The sequence below is a fragment of the Mytilus galloprovincialis genome, chromosome 12, assembly GCF_965363235.1.
Source record: "Mytilus galloprovincialis chromosome 12, xbMytGall1.hap1.1, whole genome shotgun sequence".
NCBI classification, from domain to species: Eukaryota; Metazoa; Mollusca; class Bivalvia; order Mytilida; family Mytilidae; genus Mytilus; species Mytilus galloprovincialis.
Genome location: NC_134849.1, coordinates 357,464 through 378,703, shown reverse-complemented (window position 1 = coordinate 378,703; position 21,240 = coordinate 357,464). Strand labels below are relative to the sequence as shown.

Below are 21,240 nucleotides of genomic sequence, written 5' to 3'. Positions count from 1 at the left end.
TGAGATCTCACAAACATGTTTAATCCCGCCGCATTTTTGCGCATGTATCAATTCAGGAGCCTCTGGCCATTGTTAGTCTTGTACTATTTTAATTTTAGTTTCTTGTGTACAATTTGGAAATTAGTATGGCGTTCATTATCACTGGACTAGTATATATTTGTTTAGGGGCCAGCTGGAAAACGCCTCCGGGTGCGGGAATTTCTCGCTACATTGAAGACCTGTTGGTGAGCTTCTGCTGTTGTTTTTTATTTGGTCGGGTTGTACAAGATCACCAGTATGTCTACATGTCTACCAGACGACTATGTAACCACCAGTCAGTCTACATTTTAACAAGTCTATGTATCTACCAGTCGGTGTACGTGTCCACCAGTCTGTCTACATGTCAACCATTCTATGCATCCACCTGAATGTGTACGAGTCCACTAGTCCGTCTACAGGTCCACCAGTCTATATATCCACTATTCTGTGTACGTATCATTTACCAGTCCACAAGTCTGTCTGTGTAATCACTAGTATGTAAACGAGTCCACTAGTCTGTCTACATGTCCACCAGTCTATATATCCACTAGTCTGTGTACGATTCCACCAGTATGTCTACATGTCTACCAGTCTATGTATTCACCAGTCTGTGTACGTGTCCACCAGTCTGTTTACATGTCCAATAGTCCGTGTACGTGTCCACTAGTCTGTTTACGAGTCCACTAATCTTTCTAAATATCAACCATTCTACTAGTATGTATCCAATAGTATGTGTACGAGTCCACTAGTCTGTCTACATGTCCACCAGTCTATATATCCACTAGTCTGTGTACGATTCCACCAGTATGTCTACATATCTACCAGTCTATGTATCCACCAGTCTGTGTACGTGTCCACCAGTCTGTTTACATGTCCACCAGTCTATGTATCCACCAGAATGTGTACGAGTCCACTAGTCCGTCTACAGGTCCACCAGTCTATATATCCACTATTCTGTGTACGTATCATTTACCAGTCCACAAGTCTGTCTGTGTAATCACTAGTATGTAAACGAGTCCACCAGTCCTTATACATGTCAACCAGTCTATGCATTCAATAGTCTGTTTACGAGTCCACTAGTCTGTTTACATGTCCACCAGTCTTTTTACATGTCAACCAGTCTATGTATCCACTAGTCTGTTTACGAGTCCACCAGTCTGTCTACATACTAGTATCCACCAGTCTATGTGTCCACTAGTCTGTTTACGAGTCCACCAGTTTGCCAACATATCAATCAGTCTATGTATCCACTAGTCTGTTTACGGGCCCTTACGGGCCCCCAGTCTGTCTACATGTCCACCAGTGTATGTATCAACTGGTCTGTTTACCTATCCATCAGTCCGATATTGGGTGTATAATGACAGGATGATAATGCAGTAAGTCTTAACTAATTAAAACGCTTCTGGAACACTCTCACTACACGAAGCGCCCAACTAATTAGACTGATATGTTCTTGACCTTCACACTCTCACTACACGAAGCGTCCAACTAATTAAACTGATATGTTCTTGACCTTCACACTCTCACTACACGAAGCGTCCAACTAATTAGACTGATATGTTCTTGACCTTCACACTCTCACTACACGAAGCGTCCAACTAATTAGACTGATATGTTTCAGACCTTCATACTGTCACTACACGAAGCGCCCAACTAATTAGACTAATATGTTCCAAACCTTCATACTCTCGCTACACGAAAAGCCCAAATAGTGAGACTGATTTGTCCCAGTCCTTTACACTCTCACTATACGAAGCATCCGAATGATAAGACTGATATGTCCCAGACCGTCACACCCTCACTACACGTAGAACCCTAGTGAAAGACTGATATGTACAAGACCTTTACACCCTCACTACACGTAGAACCCTAGTGATAGACTTATATGTACAAGACCTTCACACTCTCACTACGCGTAGAACCCTATTGATATAAGACTGATATGTCCCAAACCTTCACACTCTCACTACACGTAAAACCCTAGTATTGAGACTGATATGTACCAGACCTTCACACCATCACTTCACGTAGAACGCTAGTGATGAGACTAATATGTACCAGACCTTCACACCCTCACTACACGTAGAACCCTAGTGATAGACTGATATGTACCAAACCTTCACACTCTCACTACACGTAGAATTCTAGTGATGAGACTGATATGTCCCAGACCTTCACACTCTCACTACACGTAGAACCCTAGTATTGAGACTGATATGTACCAGACCTTCACACCATCACTACTCGTACAACGCTAGTGATGAGACTGATATGTACCAGACCTTCACACCCTCACTACACGTAGAACCCTAGTGATAGACTGATATGTACCAAACCTTCACACTCTCACTACACGTAGAATTCTAGTGATGAGACTGATATGTCCCAAAACTTCACACTCTCAATATAAAAAGCACAAAAATGATGCGACTTATGCGTGCCAGACTTTAACATTTCACAACATCAATGTATGATTACTATAAGCTCATAAATTGTGTACTTGTGTACTTTTCTAACATTGCGCTTGATTTGGTTATTTTGAATTATTCTCAGATTGTTAAGATTCTAGCAGAACAATTTATATTTTTGTATCTTAATTAAATAATTCGTGTATCTATATTATATTCAGTAAAGTGTATCAGTAAGGCCTTACTAACAACGTTCGCTTAATAAGAAAAACATATATGCTATAATCTCGTTGCTTTCTTTTAAATCAGTATGTGTGTGCTCATGTGACAGTTTTTTTCTTAAGCTCAAGTTATTAATTTAACATATATGCAGACTTTAAATAACATTTTCTTATTATTTGTAGAAATAAGGAGATAGGGTATGATTGTCAATGAGACAACGATTAACAGAAGTTGAGATGAAGTAGATGTAATCAATCATAGTCAACCGTACGGCCTTCAATAATGAGAAAAACCCAAACCGTATAGTTGGCTATAAAAGGAATAATTACTTCAAAGGTGACGACGGATAAGTATAATGACACACGTGGAAAATCTCTTTGTTTGGCCAGCCGACAATTGTTCATTTCGACTTCGTGATATACCGGGGTACACCCTCCCCATTTTAACTCTTTGCTGATAAACACGTACGGGTCTAGGACTTAAGTGCTATGGGCCATGTTAAAGGCAATGCCCACCTCTACCTCTGGCATCATGGCACACGTGGAGAATCTCTTAGTTTAGCCAGCCGGCAATAGTTAATTTTGACTTTGGTATATGCCAGGGTACTGCCCTTACCCTTTGCTGACAAACTCGTACGGGTCTAGGACATAAGTGCTTTGGCATAAGTGCTACGGGTCATTTCAAACACAATGCCTACCTTTGAATGGCAATAACCTGATAACGTTAAGACTATGATTGGTCTCCGTAGTTTTGAATAATGAGAGGTCATTGATAAGGTAACTGCCAGGTTTTATTTCTACTAGTAGTAGCTACGGCCTTGCAATTTATATATGTTCCTGGTGTAAAATAAAAAATCAGCCAGCAATGCATTCCTCTCCCCAGTTCGGAAACCGTAGATCTTAAGGTCCTGTTGATATTTTTGACAATTGGCGGACAATCCTTGTGTTGTTTTATGACAATTTCCTGACCAAAGCGTATTATTTAAAGTTTATATCCCGTTTAAATTATGGCGCGGAAAAAACTCGCACGTGTTTTAAGTTATTTCCCCTTTATAGTACCGCGGGAAGCCAGGTAAATTTCTTCCTTAAGATATCCGCAATCTCGGTGTGTAAATTAAATTGCTCATCCGATAAGTGGAGTGCTCCGATTAAACGGAGGTGAATACCTGTACAGAACCTGGTAAAATTCCTCTTCAAACTTCCTGATAATTTCTTTGCTCTGTAGAAAACATTTATTATGTGAACTATAAAAGAGGCAAGGTAAGAAAGAGATTATTTACAATCTGTTTTCCCCTGTGTCTCGACGTGACAAATCATATCAAATGTTAAAATCTTTAAATATTCAAAAAGTGACCTACACCACCATAATATCATTTTAATAAGTGTTTAACCTGGGTCCAGGGAACAGTATTATCTAATGTCTTGTATCTTCCTCCTTTAATAGGATCACCTTTCTTTCTTTCTTTTGTATAAGCTTCCTATCTAAGGAACACCCCGCAATGGGTAATGAGGAGTATTTACAGTAGTGGGTAAATCAAGATTTATTTTATATTTTTAAAAGTTAATTACAATAGGGTTAAAAAGGATCAAAGACAAAGGTAAAAATAATCGATAAAATAAATAATGTAAAAAAGGGCCAGTAGACGTGCTCTGTACATATGGTGTAGAGTTTAACGTAGTTAAGAAGTAAAAATACAATAAAATGGGGATGGAAAAATATTCACAGGATTAGAAAAAAAAATGTACATGTTTGGAGGCATAAAATCTAAAACTCAACTTGTCCATCATAAGTAAAAAAATAAAATTGATTAGGTACAAAAGTTACTAGAGTACATTGTCTATACTGATCATTCCTAGAATTCACATACTTCCATTTGAATTTCACTGGTTTTCTAAGTTCTTTAGAAGCTTTAAGCGGCAGATATGTATTTTGTAACAGAAGTCTCTAGTCAGTGACTCGACATTCATCTTCTGGGTTTTACTGAGGTTTTGCAGATTGTGGAAAACTGAGAAATCTAGCAAAAGTGCTACGATGTTTTGGTTATTGTTAAAAAGTTGTTCCCATCCTTTGCAACCTATGATATTTGTGACCAGGATTTTGAGAGGAAGGAAATACTTCATACGAATTTCCCTTAAAGCTGGACAGAATGTTAAGACATGCGTTAAATCTTCGTCCTCCCTCTGACACAGAAGGCATGTTGCATTTATCTTGTATTGACTAAATTTGTATTTGTCGGCCTGTACCAAGTATGTACCAGTGAGCATACGAGCTTTGATCATGCTTTTCCGTACATCTAATAAGCTCTGTGATGCAGATTCCCAGACTGGGTGGACAGTACCTATCTCTAAGATGGTTGTGTTAAGTGAACTCAGTGATGATTTTGACTTCGCCTTTTCTTGTAGGTCATAGGTCCAGTATTTGTTGATTGTGGATCTCAAGATTTTTTTCCATACAACTTTTGAAGGCAGTTTTATACTGGAGTCAAGAATGTTTGGCAGGTTGTATTGTTGTAGTAGTAAAATTGATTGATGAAAGAAGCTTTTAGGATTATCGGAGTTGACGGATATTTGTCTTTTAAGAATTTCCTTTAATTTAGCGTTGTCACAGGACAGAATTGCATGTAGGAGTGTCAGTTTCTTTCTATGGATTTCTCCTTCTACCGGTAGGACACCCAGTAGTAAATAAATGGCAGGAATAGCCGTTCTTTTAGAGAATGATTGGATTGATCTGAGAGTTTCTTTGTGAAACTTTTCCAGTAGTTCCATTTGAGCTTTGGTAAGAGTGAGGACTTCCAAGCCATACAAGAGTCTAGGTAATACATAGCTTTTGTATATTGTAACGGAGATTTTGGGATTTAAGCCGTTGGTTCCGTGCAGACCTGAGTTCATTAGAGCATACTTGGTTCTTCTTGCAGATTTGATGCGATCCTCTATGTTGATATCACATTCCTTTCTCGTTGTTCGTTTTATACCCAGATGTACCGTTTCTTCAGAAGCAGAAATTTCCTTTCCCGACATGTTCCAGGAGTAAGGCTCGGGATTTTTTGATGATTTATTATAGTGGATAATTGGGTTATTGTGGAAAATAGGACCACAGGAATCGGAAATTCTATCAATAAAATTCTGTAAATAATAAAGCATACCTGCCAACTTTTGAAAGTGACCATGGGGGTTTTAGTGCGCGACAACAATTTCAAAGGTTACAATACTTTGCGACGACTATTTTGCGGTCTAGAAAAAGTGTCATATTTGTAAGATGAGCTTACATGCCTTTTTCTTAAGTTTATTTGCATGATTCTAGTTATTATATATCAGTAGAAAAGATGAACATGTGGTTGCAAGACCCTCGGGGGGGGGGGGGGGCACTTGCTATATAATTAGTGGTAGGGATGAGCCGCTAGAATAGGTCACTTTTTCATGCTCTGTGATATATGAAAAGGGTGAGAAATTCAGATTAAATATATCAATAGGTTGATATTATCAATTGCTTGATTATATCATAAGTATCTGAAACTAATCAGATGTCCTATTTATTCTTGATGTGGTTAAACCACAGTCGTAAATGCATCAGTTATTTGTCAAACCAATTAAACTCTATTTATTCTGATGTGGTATTTCCACTGATGCCAGTGATAGATGCAATAAATCCAACTATTTTGACATTTGCACCTAATAAACATTCAAGGGTTTGTATACATAAAACATGATAACAATTATTTAAAGAAATTCCATTGTGACAGCGTCCTTTCGAGGGAACGGCAATGATACTTTTTATCAGTTTTTAATTAATATTTAAACATGTTAAAATCAGTGAAGGTGTTACACTCTGGGGTGATATTACATTTATCTGACCATAGATGTAATATCATCTATGATCTGACCGAACGTATTTTATATGTATTGTATTTTGGAATTGAAATATCTTCATAATGAAAGATGTAAAATGGGCAATAAGAAAACAGTGTTTAATATGTGAGGAATTTATTGGAAAAGAAGGTAATATTTTTGCGACAATTTTCTTCTTAACAAGAACGTGATGATGAGTGGGGAAAATATTGGAATATATTTATAGGTCTGATTTTTGTTAATTAATATATGACAAGGTATATATTTTTGATTAACAAAATATATGAAAAGGGTGGGGTACTTGAGGTCTCAGCTGCTCACCCCTACCAAAAAAAGTTTGAAGTGGCCCCCCCGAGGCAAGACCAGGTATTAATTTCATGTGTAAGGATATTTAATAATTGTTGACTCTTCCAATTTAAAATTATGCACAAAGAAGGACCTTTATCAGGTTGGGAACAACACCTAGGAGTAACCCCTCAATGTAAGGACATTAAAAACCACTTTTTAAGTAAAAATGAGCACATATTCATATTATTTGAAGAAACTTTTCCCAAAGAACTATACATCTTATGATCTATCTGGTATTTATATGGTCAACACATGTCCAAGAATTTTGATATGTTCTTGGCCTTATATCTTCTTCATTTTTCAAATTAATTGGACCATTCATTTAGAAAATTTGTTCTAAATATAATGTCAGAATTTCCCATTTTTAAGTTAAAAAATCTACATTTAATGATTTTTCTATTTTATTTTTTACAAGAGTAAAATGACCCCTTGACTAAGGGAAGTCCCTCATTTAAGAGATTCCTCATGTGGGGGGTTTTGTTTTGTCCATGTGAAAAATAAAGAATAGTACATCTGTACTTTAAATAATTTGGTAATTTAATTGAATACGTAAATTTATAACATTTATTACAGCAAGTGTAGTATCAATAAATTAGTGATAAACTACTATTTATTATCTTTATGGTAGTACTGCATCATTGAAGTTTGTCAATCAGTCATGCTTTTATTCTTATTCTGTGTAAATCGTGAAAGTTGGCAGGTATGATAAAAATGACTATTAGTAGAGCTTCGCATAGAGAAGCTCTCGTAGAGACAGAAATTTATTGATAGAATTTCTGCATTTCCCCCCCCCCCCTCCTCAAACACGTTGTGGGGGACATATAATGACAGAGCGTCCGTCTGTCCGTCCTTCCGTTTGGTCTTGTTAGCGCTCTCATTTGTACAATTCTTGCCAGATTTTTATGCAATTTATATAAAAGGTTTATATATATCAGCAATGTCTTGGACAAGTTCAGAAATCAGTTCAGATCGATAATTTATTTTTAAAACAGTTATGCCCCTTGGAAATATTAATTCAATAAGTCCCCTATCGACTAAGTCGAAGGGGACTTTAGGTTTGCACTCCGTCTGTCTGTCTGTCCGTCCGTCCGTCTGTCCATCCGTCAGTCCAGCAAATCAGCTTTCCACACTTTTTTCTTCATTCTAGAAGATATTGATTTGATATTTGGTATATATAGTTTTATCATGACAAGTTAAAGATCAAGTTCAAATTTTGTTCAGGTCTGATGATTTAGTTCAGAGTTATCGTGGTCCATATCTAATGTTAGAGTACTACATTTTGTATGTTATACCATATTTCTGTGTACAAAGACAGATAACTCATTTTTAAAGACATTCTTTGGTTAATTGAAGTGTTTTTGGGATACGATTGCTTTCAAGCAATCTGTAGACTTATACCGGTGGCTCAGAGCATTGCCCTCACGTCAATCGTTTTATTCTAAACATTAAGGAACATCTCAGATTCTTATGATTGTCTTGCTTTAAAAGGTAAAAACAAACAAAGGGATTGAACTTAAACAACTTTCCTATAATGTTCTTTTCATAATCTTCATGTTTGATAATTCCCTTGACTTGTATGCGTGTTTTAAACAACACGGAAAATCAGAATTAAGCAGTATTTATATTTAGTATTTTTATAAATTTAGAAACACGTCAGAGGGAATTCCCAGTTTTGATAAAATGCGAGAGTTCTCTGAATTCCGATAAATCTATTTCTGTCATTTAAGAACTGAAGTGGAGTTTTTCTTATATGTTACCGTTATGAAACTGATATTTGAGATTGTACTTCCATAAAGAAATAGAGAACCATCTAGGTCGTTTAATAAACATTTAATATACGTTCTTGCTCCAGGGTTTGTTTTGGAAATTATGCGCATGCGTATAGTTTTCTTGACTTCAAGGGGTTTTAGATTGAGTGGTTGCTCTGGATTCTCCACTCAGTTAATTAATTTATAACTCATGGGATTTTTTCTATGTATGTCTGCTATTGAAGGTTATTGTTGTTGCATAATTTTAAATCATATGCATCATTTAAATTTGAAAAAAAGGAATCCTTATCGTAGAACACCCCTTCAGGCGAAATGAAGTCTTCCATATTATGGAAGACTCCTTCCGTGAATTCTGAATAACACCATACGAGTATTAGCTCGTTCTGTCAATAAACGTCGTATTATATTAAAAACGATCGCATTTTAAACCGATAAATGTGTACGGAAAGGAGTCATGATCACTGACCCAAAGGAAATTAAATATTTAAAGAGTTAGGAATGGGGTTCCTCCTAGAATTAACGTAGAAAAATAGGTGATAAGATACGAAGTGAAATACCTTCTCTCAGTCTGAGTCTCAGTGACTGCTGTCATGGCTGTGGAAAGTAAACTTGGAATTGTTAGTACAAAAATAGAACATAGGCCTGATTACATTGTTCATACACTTTTATCCGTGATTGGCTATTTTGTAACTATTTTAAATGTGCAGTTGTCTTGAATTGGTTTTGAAAATAATATTATCCAGCTACATGTATACATGTGTCAATGAAACAACGGCAATCGTATCCCTCAGAGCACAGGAGGTTGAAATCCTATCAATGAGGGTCTATAAATATGTCAACTCGACTATCACAGTAGAGCTTCTCTCGTAGAGAGAAGTTACAAATCTATATTAGTTTGTGACAAATGAAAGAAAAAATATTTGGAACTATTAATTATATTTGATTATAACTTAAAAATATATACATTGTATTACATCATATAACAGTAGTATTACTGAGGTAGAAATTTTTACATGTATAAAAAAAAACAAAAAAATGGAAAAGCATGTGGTGATGATTTAATTATAAATAAATATATAAAGTCTACATGTAATATTTTTATGCCTGTTTATGTTAAACTTTTTAATGTTATATTTAGTTCGGGAAATGTACCAGAATCTTGGCTTATTGGAAATATTATACCTTTTTATAAGAATAAAGGAGATCAGCTTGATCAGTGTGATCCACAAAGTTATAGACCCATCACTATTTTAAGCTGCTTGGGTAAACTTTTTACTTCAGTACTCAATCTTAGAGTAAGCTCATTTTTAGAAAATTTCTTATTGCAAATGCTTAAAGAAAACCAGTTTGGATTTAGGAAAAAATATTCTACTACCGATAGCATTTTTGTACTTCATCTATTATTTGAACTGATAAAACAGAAAAAGAAAAAACTTTATTGTGCCTTTATTGATTTTGCAAAGGCCTTTGATACTGTTTGGCATGCAGGACTTTGGTCAAAATTACTTAGATACTCTGTGAATGGTAAAATGTTTAATACTATTACAAATATGTACAGTAACATAAAATCTAGAATTTGTTATAGTAATGAATTTTCAGAATTTTTCCCATGTAATGTTGGTGTTAGGCAAGGGGAAAATTTATCTCCTATACTTTTTATGCCCCGCCTACAATAGTAGAGGGGCATTATGTTTTCTGGTCTGTGCGTCCGTCTGTTCGTCCATTCGTCTGTCCGTCCGTTCGTCCCACTTCAGGTTAAAGTTTTTGGTCAAGGTAGTTTTTAATGAAGCTGAAGTCCAATCAACTTGAAACTTAGTACACATGTTCCTTATGATATGATCTTTCTTATTTTAAAACAATATTAGACTTTTGACCCCATTTTCATGGTCCACTGAACATAGAAATTAAAAGTGTGAGTTTCAGATTAAACTTTTTGGTCAAGGTAGTTTTTAAAGAAGTTAAAGTCCAATCAACTTGAAACTTAGTACACATGTTCCCTATTGGTTGATCTTTTTACTTTTAAGGTCAAATTAGATTTTTTACCCAATTTCACGGTCCATTGAACATGGAAAATGATAATGAATTAAAAAACTGAACTAGATTGTTATCTTAAACTTTTTATTATATTATATGCAGACGATACAGTTTTGTTATCAGAGTCGCAAGTTGACTTACAAAAGCAACTGGATACTTTATCTGAATACTGTGAATTGTGGAAACTGAAAGTGAATGTACAAAAAAGTAAAATTGTAATTTTCTCTAAAGGTAGACTACCTAATAATATTAAGTTTAATTATAAAGATATTGTACTAGAAATTGTTAATGAGTTTACTTATCTAGGTGTTTTATTCCGTAGAACAGGAAGTTTTTTAAAGGCTAAAAAAGCACAAGCAAATAAAGCAATGTGTGCTATGTACGACGTTATCAAAAAAGGAAGATTGCACAATCTTTCTATTGAATGTCAAATTGAATTATTTGATAAGATTGTTAAACCTATTTTAATTTATGGGAGTAAAGTCTGGGGTTTTGGTAATAATTCGGTTATAGAAAGGGTTCATATGAAATTCTGCAAACTTTTGCTTAAGGTTAAAAATTCTACATCTAATTTCATGATTAGATATACAGAGAATTGGGCAGATACATTTTGTATCCTTTGGAAATTGATATAAAACTCCGTATAATTAACTACTGGACTAAATTATTGTTTGGAAAACAAGAAAAACTTCCTGCAATACTATACAAGTACTCATTGTATAAATATAAAAATTATATTACTTGGTTGAAACATGTTAAATCCATTCTTGATGAATCTGGTTTATCATTTGTGTGGGATACCCAATATTTTGTAAATGATACATGGCTATATACTACATGTACTATTGTTAAACAAAATCTTGTTGATCAATTTAAACAGAAATGGCACACTAACGTGCAAGAATCGCCAAAAGCTATAAACTACAGTATGTATAAAGAAAACTGTGAATTTGAATATTATTTAAAAAATTTAGATGATAGAAATATTATTACATTATGTAGATTGAGAACAGGAAATCATAGATTTCCTATTGAGACTGGTAGATGGGAAAATGTTGCAAGAGAAAATAGAAAATGCTTACTTTGTATTTCTGGCGACATCGGAGATGAATTTCATTATATTTTTATGTGTTCTGTATAAACGTATAAATTTACACTTTTGGTATTAAGCTGAATTTTGTCTCCAAATGACCTTAGATCGCCTCCGAATAACCTTCTGACGTCGAGCAACAACCACTTCTTTATAGTGACATCAAATGTTTTGAATTGTTATGTCAAAGTTTACGGGAACCTGTGTGATTTTATGTAATGGCGGACAAATTTGCATACAAGTGTAAATACGTCTATTCAATGATGATCGTAAACAGTTTTTGAGAAAAAAATATAGAAATCAACCAAATGCATTGAAATTTAATGAAATGATGAACATGACGAATAGTAAAAATCTTTCTGATCTTAATAACTTGTGCAAATTTATAAGACTTGTAAATATTCATTTAGGCTCTCCTGGGTAATTCATGTACTTGTCTTGATATCATTTAGTTTAGTATGTATACCGTAATATATGATATGTACCTCCCTTTTGCTTTGGTATAATTTTTGTATGTCTGTACATATACACTATGTAATTATTGTGTGTATCTCTATACCATTGTAATTTGGTTTGTTGAGAAATAAAGATATATCCATATCTAATTTTAGAGAACTATTAATCATATCTAATGTTAGAGTGTTTTCCAAATTCACTCAGATAATCAGTTTTCCACAGTGTTTTTAGTCATGCTTGATGATATTGACTTGATATTTTCTTTTTGTTTACACCATGACAAGTTATAGAACAAGTTAGCATTTTTTTCCAGTATAATGAGTTTTTACCCAGGAGGGGACTTATGTATTGTCATACAATACTCTCAGAATGCTTGTTATATAAAAAATCTCCATATAAGGGCTCTTTATATAAGTACAATTCTTGCCAAATGTTTCTGAAATTTATATTATTGGTGTATGTCATCCTGTCAGGGGTACCACTTGTACAAGATATTTTTATTTAGTTGAAGTAAATATTAATATACTTATATAAGTAAATTTTGTAAGATACTTGTAGTATTTTATTTACTTGTATAGGTAATTATTTTAATGGATTAGTTCTGTCCCTTAGACATTCAGATTCTTTTACTTATACAAGTAAAAAAGTCATACTATCTTAATTCTTGTTTTGTTTTTCTTAGGACTTTTTTGCTCTAATGAAATTTTTAATTGTCTGTCTTTTGCAGATGTCTTTACTTATCATTTAAGTGTAATTTCATGGTCAATGAAAATGACATTTCTCTGTATGTTGAAGGCCTTGCGCAATTACTTAAGATCATTGCGCAATTAGTTTCTTTGTTGAATTAATGAGATGAAATGTTGAACTGAAATAAAAAATTATGAGCTAACCAGAGAAAAATTGTATACACTGATATAAGGTATGTTTTTACATCCCCAAAACTTCAGAATTTTAGGGAGAGTAAAAAAAATATTTTTTGTTGAGAAAATGAAGGGCTATGAAGGGGAGATTATTCAAACCTTATACATGTTATAAGAAAATATGAATATAACAAATTTACTTATATATAAGTATGGCTGTACCTGTAGAAATGGGTTTTACACTAGTCATTTTGGGGGTCCTTTATAGCTTGCTGTTTGGTGTGAGCCATTAGGCTCTGTGTTGAAGACCGTACTTTGTCATTAGCAAATTAAAACATAACTAAATGGTATTTTCTTTTCAAACGGATATGATGCAGCTTTTTTCAATAAACATAATAAACTCATCATAGATAACAGGATTCAAAAGTGATAATTTTCTATCAATTGTTTAATATTTCATAGTGGTATTTTACTTTAATTTTGTTTAAACCTGTTTATTTACTTTTGACCTTAATTATTTATCCCTTATAAATTTTATTAACTATGAATTTGCATTCAGGTATTATCAAAGATCAAATTTATTCGTTCATTGTGTGTTAATTTGCGTTCTATGATTGAGTTAAGCCTTCCAATTGATATTTTATAGTGTGTTTTTCTATGTTGTGATGTTATACTATTGTTTCAGAAAAGGAAGAAGGTTTGGTACCATTAAAACGTTTAATCCCGCTGCAAATGTTTGCACCTGTCCTAAGTCAGGAATCTGATGTACCGTAGTTGTTGTTTGTTTATGTAGTTCATATGTGATTCTCGTTTCTCGTTTTTATATAGATTAGACCGTTGGTTTTCCTGTTTGAATGGTTTTACATTACTAATTTTTGGGGCCCTTTATAGCTTGCTGGTCGGTGTGAGCCAAGGCTCCGTATTGAAGGCCATACCTTGACCTATAATGGTTTACTTTTATAAATTGTTATTTGGATGGAGAGTTGTCTCATTGGCACTCATACCACATCTGCCTATATCTATTTGACCTATATTAAATGGTTTACTTAAAAATTTACAAATTGTGACTTGGATGGAGAGTTGTCTCAATTGCACTCATACCACATCTTCTTATATCTATATATTATTATTTATTTCTTCAAGTAAATAAAAATAACTAGTACAAGTAGTACCTTTGACTGTCATCAATGTCTTTGACAAGTTCGGAAATCAGTGATGATCAATAATTTCTGAAAGAGTTACATGTATGACCTTTGGAAATATTAATTATATGGAAAATAACATAGTTAATTCTTGCCATAATTTTATGAAACTTACATCAAAGGTTTATATCAGCAATGTCTTTGACACTTTGAAAATATGTGCTGATCAAATAATTTTAAGGAATTTAATTTATGCCCCTTTGAAAAATTTATTATATTATACTGAAATCACATTGCATTTGCTCTGAAGCCTTCATTTCTGTAAGATATTTATAAATTGTTTCAACGAACAAAAGAAAGTCCTTTTTGTCTTGCCTTGATGGAGTCAAAAAGCAAGACATAGGTACGCTGTGACTCAGGGACAAAACTTAAAGGGAGCCCAGTCATGTCATGGCTCTTAGATTTTGAGCTGGGCCCCTAAACTTTCAGGTACATTTCAGTTGAACATATAGAAACTAATTATGAAATATCTGGTCTGGGCTCCCAGCTTGAAATTCCCAAGTCTAGTCCCTGTGTGTCAGGCATCGGCTGCAGTGGCTGCAGTGGTGGCGGGGTCGACTGAGCGTCAATAATGTATTAGTTTGTGATTAGGTTTAGTTTATGGTTAACCACTAGTCATGCTAGTGGTAGGTCAATGATATTTGGTTTGCAGTTGTATTAGCCTTTGCACATCTCATTTGCATGGAGATTATTTGGTCCCACCCCCTCAGTCATGGTCTATTGACTTTGAAACTATTCTTAGTTTACATGTATTAGTTTGTGATTAGGTCAGTTTATGGGGAACCACTAGTGGTAGGTCAATGATATTTGGTATGAAGTTGTCCTAGGTCAACGGTCAAGGTCAAAAACTTTGGTTTCAGTTGACAACCCCATGTCCTATGGCAAAATGCATGGTAAAGATACAAATTTTTTACCACATGTTATTCACAGCGGGGCCTTCAGAGAAGGCTCCCTTCTCAATAATGTCTAGTTGACTCTGTTCTTGTGTAATTTCATGAATTTACTACAACAAATTCAAATCAATAAAAGCAATATTGATAGATCTAATTACAGAACTATTTGATAAAACTAACTTCTGACTCTACACATTTTGCACTTGAGTTTTTAGCTGACCTGGCCTAGACATGCTAGAGGACCAAGTGACCTATTCACTTGATTGTTTATCTCACCTGGCCTAGACATGCCAGAGGACCGTGGGCTATTCACTTGATTGTATAGCTCACCTGACCTAGACATGCCAGAGGACCAATGGACTATTCACTTGATTGTATAGCTCACCTGGCCTAGACATGCAGTCAGGGGTACTACTTGTACAAGTGTATTTTATTTACTTGAAGAAGTAAAAAAAAATATACACATATAAGTAAATTTGTAGGATACTTATACAAGTGAATTTTATTTACTTGTATAGGTAAAAAAAATGGCTTAGTTATGTCCCTTAGGCATTCAGAATTTTTTACTTGTATAAGTAAAAAAATCATCCTTTCTTCTTTTCTTGAATTCTTAAGATTTCTTTGCTCTAATAGAATTTTAAATTGTGTACCCTTTACAGATGTCTTTACTAATCATTTAAGTGTAATTTCATCGACAATGAAAATCCCATTTGTCTGTTATCTTCATAACACTGCTCATTTACAAGCCCCAAAGGAGCAATTTTTGATTGCCTTGCACAAATATACAAGATCTTTGCTCAATCAGTTTCTTTGATGAATTAATGAGATGAAACATTGAACTTTAATGAAAAATTTGAGCAAACCTGGAAAAATCATTAAAGGCATGATTTTACATCTCAAAACTTTAGGATTTTTGTGGGATTGTAAGAAAAATTTACTTATACAAGTAAATTTTTTTGAAAATTAAGGGGATATTATTCAAACATAATTTATTTACTTATGTGTATATTTTTTTTTACTTCTTCAAATAAATAAAATACATTTGTACAAGTAATACCCCTGACTGACATGCTAGAAGACCAAGAGAGCCATTCACTTGATTGTTTAGCACACCTGTCTTAGACATGATAGAGGACCGAGTGGACTATGCACTTGATTGTTTATAATTAACTCACCTGGCCTAGACATGCTAGAGGACCAAGAGAGCTATTCACTTGATTGTTTAGCTCACCTGGCCTAGACATGCTAGAGGACCGAGTGGACTATTCACTTGATTGATTAGCACACCTGACCTAGACATGCTAGAGGACCAAGTAGGCTATTCACTTTATTGTTTAGCTCACCTGGCTAAGACATGCTAGATGATCAAGTGATCTAGTCACTTGATTGTTTAGCTCACCTGACCTAGACATGCTAGAGGACCAAATGGGCTATTCACTTGATTTTTTTTTTAGCTCACTTGGCCTAGATATGCTAGAGGACCAAGTCGGCTGTTCACTTGTTTTTTTAGCTCACCTAGTCTAGACATGCTAGAGAACCAAGACGGCTAATTACTTGCCCTCTAGATATTTTAATTATTTGTGTCATTGGGTTGCTGTCTCATAGACAAATACCCACATCCTCTTGTATTCATCAAATATACTAAGTCAATGAAGTCATCATATAAGTCGTAAACTTTTGAGTTAATTTATCTGATATCATGGTAATCTTGAATTTTTATTTGAATATAGAAAACATGGATATTCTTACCCAAACTTACAGAGCCATATGTGCAGTTTGTCCATTCAGTATACGAGAGAGACAACATTGAGGGGTCTCTGTTGGGAATGACAGAATCTGGTGAAGACGTGGTCCAGTCAGTAGATGAGGCAGACACCATAGACAGTTCTCTGTTGAGAATGACAGAGTGTCGTAAAGATGTGGTCCAGTCAGACGATGAGGCAGACACCGTAGACTGTTCTCAGATAAGAATGACAGAATATGGTGAAGATGTGGTCCAATCAGTAGATGAGGCAGACACAGATTCGTCTCAAAATAGTCCGACAGATTTACAGTCAATATCTAGTTCTAAGACAGGTATTTATTCATGTTATTTTTTCTTTACGAATACAAACAGATTTAGTTTGAGTCAATACAACAATTTCATTTTTCAGCTTGAGGACATCTAAAACAAATCTTTAAAATCTTCTCCTCTAAAACTTTTATTTCATTTTACACCAACAATTTTCATGGAATAGAGATTTTAATTAATTAGAAAATTGAAATGCTAAGTTTTCTGCTTAAGTTAGTTTGATAGGAACTACTGGTGATAGATCAATGATATTGTGTGTGAAGTTTCATTGCTATCAATACATATCAGATTGACGACTATTTTTAAGCCCTGTCTTCTGGCCATGGTTCGGTGACTTTTAATTAATTTGCAATTTCTAATAATAGGTTTTTTGCTCAAAATAGTTTTATATGAACTACTTGCGATAAATAAATATTTTACTACATAAAGTTGCATAAAAATTTTCTACATTTGAAAATGCCTGTACCAAGTCAGGAATATGACAGTTCTTGTCCATTCGTTTTTGATGCGTTTTGTTATTTGATTTTGCCATGTGATTATGGATTTTCCGAATTGATTTTCCTCTGAGTTCAGTATTTTTGTGATTTTACTTTTTACTATCAGTACATATCAGTTTGACGACTAATACAAAGCTCTGCCAGCTACCGACTTAAGGCTTTTATAGTCCACGGTTTTATTCTCCTAAATTTAACCTGCCATACAGGGGTGCGGCCTATAAAGTATGATTAGTAAGAAATAACAGAAATAATGATAGTAGAAATTAGGGACTTTGTCTTACTTAGTAATGGAGCTGCCCATCAAATGGTCTTTTTTCTAAATTTTATGCCGACAGTCGAGACATGTCTTTGTGTCAACAGTTCATTAAAATTATTTCTTGTTGTTGAAAATATATAATAAGATTGAGTCAAATACATTTGCAGTTTTAAAATTATTGTTTTGGAGAGAATACTATTATCAATGGAAACAATGGCTCTATTTTCCATCAGAGCTTAGTATTTTGTTTATTCTATTTATGGCTATAAAGATTTTGTAATATATATATTTTTTTTTGGCAAATGATATATGATCAAGAAAGGAATTTCAATATATATTTTCTTGATTCATGAGATGTTAGAAGTAATAAGTAACTTTGTAGAACTAAATAATAAGTATGACATGTATGATGTATTATTATTTTTATTACAGAATTTGAAGGGAGGAGAAGTACACATATCCCGTCGATTGAATCTCAACCGTAAGTTGTTTTAATATTTACCAGTGATTTAATATGTTGGTTAAAAACTGAACAAATAACATGATTAATGTAGTAAAAACCTTCTGTAGTGAAAGATCACAAAGTTTTGTTTTCCAAATCATTAAATCAACCGTAGAATATACGACAAGTTTGATGAACCGTTTATAACAGTATTTTGTTGAGAAGACGAAGTGAAGTACACATTTTAGATTTATGTTAAAAATTTATGACAGTTTCTAGGATCTCAAAACACCACATAATTTGAAAGAATCGAAAACAAATCAATCCACTGTCTAAATTTACATCAATAATATTGTGGAATTTCTCAGAGATATTTTATTACACTTCAACAAGTTTCTCAGCACACCTCCTCCTTAACATAACAAGTTATTACAGATATTCTATATTTACAGAATATTATCAGAGGAAGACAACCTTTTACAGGCAGCCTTTATTATACTCTATACTGTACCCAGGGCTATTGAAGACTTCGTAGACAGGGAATACAAAGGTGGTTTTGTCCAGTCTATCCGGGATCATAAAGATCAACTCAAGGCAACACTCAGTTCAGAGGAATGGGAATTACTCAGCCAAATAATAGGTACAGTAATAACTGATCTACAACAGACACATTTTAAAATGAATAATTGTCATAAAGTGCAGAAAAAAGCAAGAATAGGGGAAGACATAAGTTAAATGACCAACTCTGTATTCACTGGGGTAAAGCTGATGACCGTAACTGCATTCACGGTCATCCCAAGACGTCGGATGAAAAATTAGGTCAATATTTGTATTGTCTGTTTAAGTGTTTCTATATCATTTTCTTTACAAAGCATACATTGGTACGATGTAAATATATAAAAGATTCACATGGAATCAACAAATAACTACCGAGAAATGTGTCTGAAAGTTGAAATTGGGTTTGAAAAAATCGCTAAGATGACCGTAAATCCTAATCGAGATGACCGTAACAGGATCAGCGATTCATAACAAGGCTGACCGTAATTGGCTAAAAGATGACCGTAATTTGTAAAGGATGACCGTAACTTTTAAAGGAAGACCGGTCCGTCAATTCATACAAATATCCATATTTGTATCCATAACTGTTTGTTGAGTTTGTCTCACAGTAATAGGGGCTCGGTTAGCGGTTATAAATATGTTTTATCAATTTCTTTTCAACTATTTAGAGTTTATGACAATGGTAGTAAGTTGCATATTTCGCGTAAATATTTATTGATACCGACGTTAAAATTTGAATACAAATCAAATAAATCAAATCAAATATTTTATTTTTCCAATCAGGGTCTCACAAGGCATGACAGGGGGTATTTACCAATAATGATAGTATAAGCAACAGACATGAGACATTGTTTATTGTATAACGCGACAGATATTATAATTATAGACAAATGAAAAAAGCATTAATAAGAAAATACATTAAAAGTACCTTGTTTTCCTTCCTTCCTTATTACCATTATTATTTCTATGTCCAGCAAATAAAGAAAACCTTATCAAAAGTAAAGTTTGAACAGACTTAAATTATTATCTATAAAGACGGAAATATTTTCATCTGCAGAAGAGACCAAGAGACGGTGCTCAAGGATATACTGTTGATGGCGATAGACAATAACAACAATCCTCCCCGTTTCAGAAGCAGATGAATAAAATAAATCGAGAAACTGTACCGGTCAATTAACAATTTTTTTTTTTTTTAAATCAAAGCAATAGCTAATTTAGCGAAACATGGAATATAAATCTGCTATTTGCAGTGTTTAACCAGGAATATGCACAACTCTTTTAATACAGTTGAGTTATCACAAGACAACATCCTTAGCAATTTCTCTTACGAATTAAGTTAATGAAATTGGAACATGATTCAGAAATAATGTCTGTGTTACATGTAGTTATATTGAAAATGAACTTCATTTTCAAGATTACCAGAATTCTACATTTCTGGCATAGTCTACGGTTTGGAGGACGATTAATACTGTGAAATTAAAGTTTTTGAATGCTGGTATGCATCTTGCATTAAAGAAAATGAGTCTTTTAAAATTTTCTAGTGTAGACCAATAATTCAAAATAGACTTAAATAATTCAAGGTACAGTGGAAACCGACTCATAAGGCTGCAGAAATTGTGGTGTTTTTTTTTGTGCACATCCAGAATAAATTTACAAAATTTTCCGTGTAGCTTTTCACAAGTTAAATTTGAATAAAATTTATCAATGCAAATTAACTGGTTTCCATATCCCCAAATTTTGCTATATATATCAAGGGATTGAATGAGCTCCTGAAATTTCACTTCCACAAAGAAGAATAAGCTTTATAGTATGATCAAAAACATGTATAAACTATTTAGGATTTAGAGATAATAATTTTTTTCTAAGTTTAAAATATGCCTTTTCAGCTTTCTTGTATGATTCATTCTGAGCAAAGCAGAATTTACCCGAAGCACTTAAATACAAACCTAGATATTTACAATGTTGTACACATTTTATATCATATTCTTTGTATTCAAATTTGAGGCGGATATGTCTGACTACAGTGTTGAAAATACAACTGTTGCTTTATTTGGGTTGAGAGTAAGACATCAATTTCGACAATATTATTTTCCAATAGTTGAAAGTTTTGACTGGTGACCAGTAGCTGTAGTAATAAGTAAACTGATATCATCGGCATACACCAAACAATGGTTAGGTCGCCTATTAATATGTTCATGGTCTAGAGATTTTCCAAATAGTTGGGAAGGTAATTGATGAAAATCTTAAACATGTTAGGACTTAGGTTATCTC

The 21,240-nt window shown here is 33.8% G+C and overlaps 2 protein-coding genes across 2 annotated transcripts in view; both read left to right on the top strand.

Moving 5' to 3' along the window:
* LOC143054461 (uncharacterized) overlaps positions 1–21,240 on the top strand; it is a 261,664-nt gene that overhangs the window by 1,608 nt on the left and 238,816 nt on the right. The gene's annotated exons all lie outside the window — the stretch shown is intronic.
* Positions 3,824–21,240, top strand: part of LOC143054460 (uncharacterized) — a 49,847-nt gene continuing 32,430 nt past the window's right edge. Inside the window, exons 1-4 of the mRNA XM_076227467.1 lie at positions 3,824–3,907; positions 16,876–17,221; positions 18,402–18,450; positions 18,864–19,051. Of these exons, the coding sequence (XP_076083582.1) occupies positions 16,972–17,221; positions 18,402–18,450; positions 18,864–19,051 (487 nt within the window). The 5' untranslated portion in view covers positions 3,824–3,907; positions 16,876–16,971. The remainder of the gene's footprint in view (positions 3,908–16,875; positions 17,222–18,401; positions 18,451–18,863; positions 19,052–21,240) is intronic.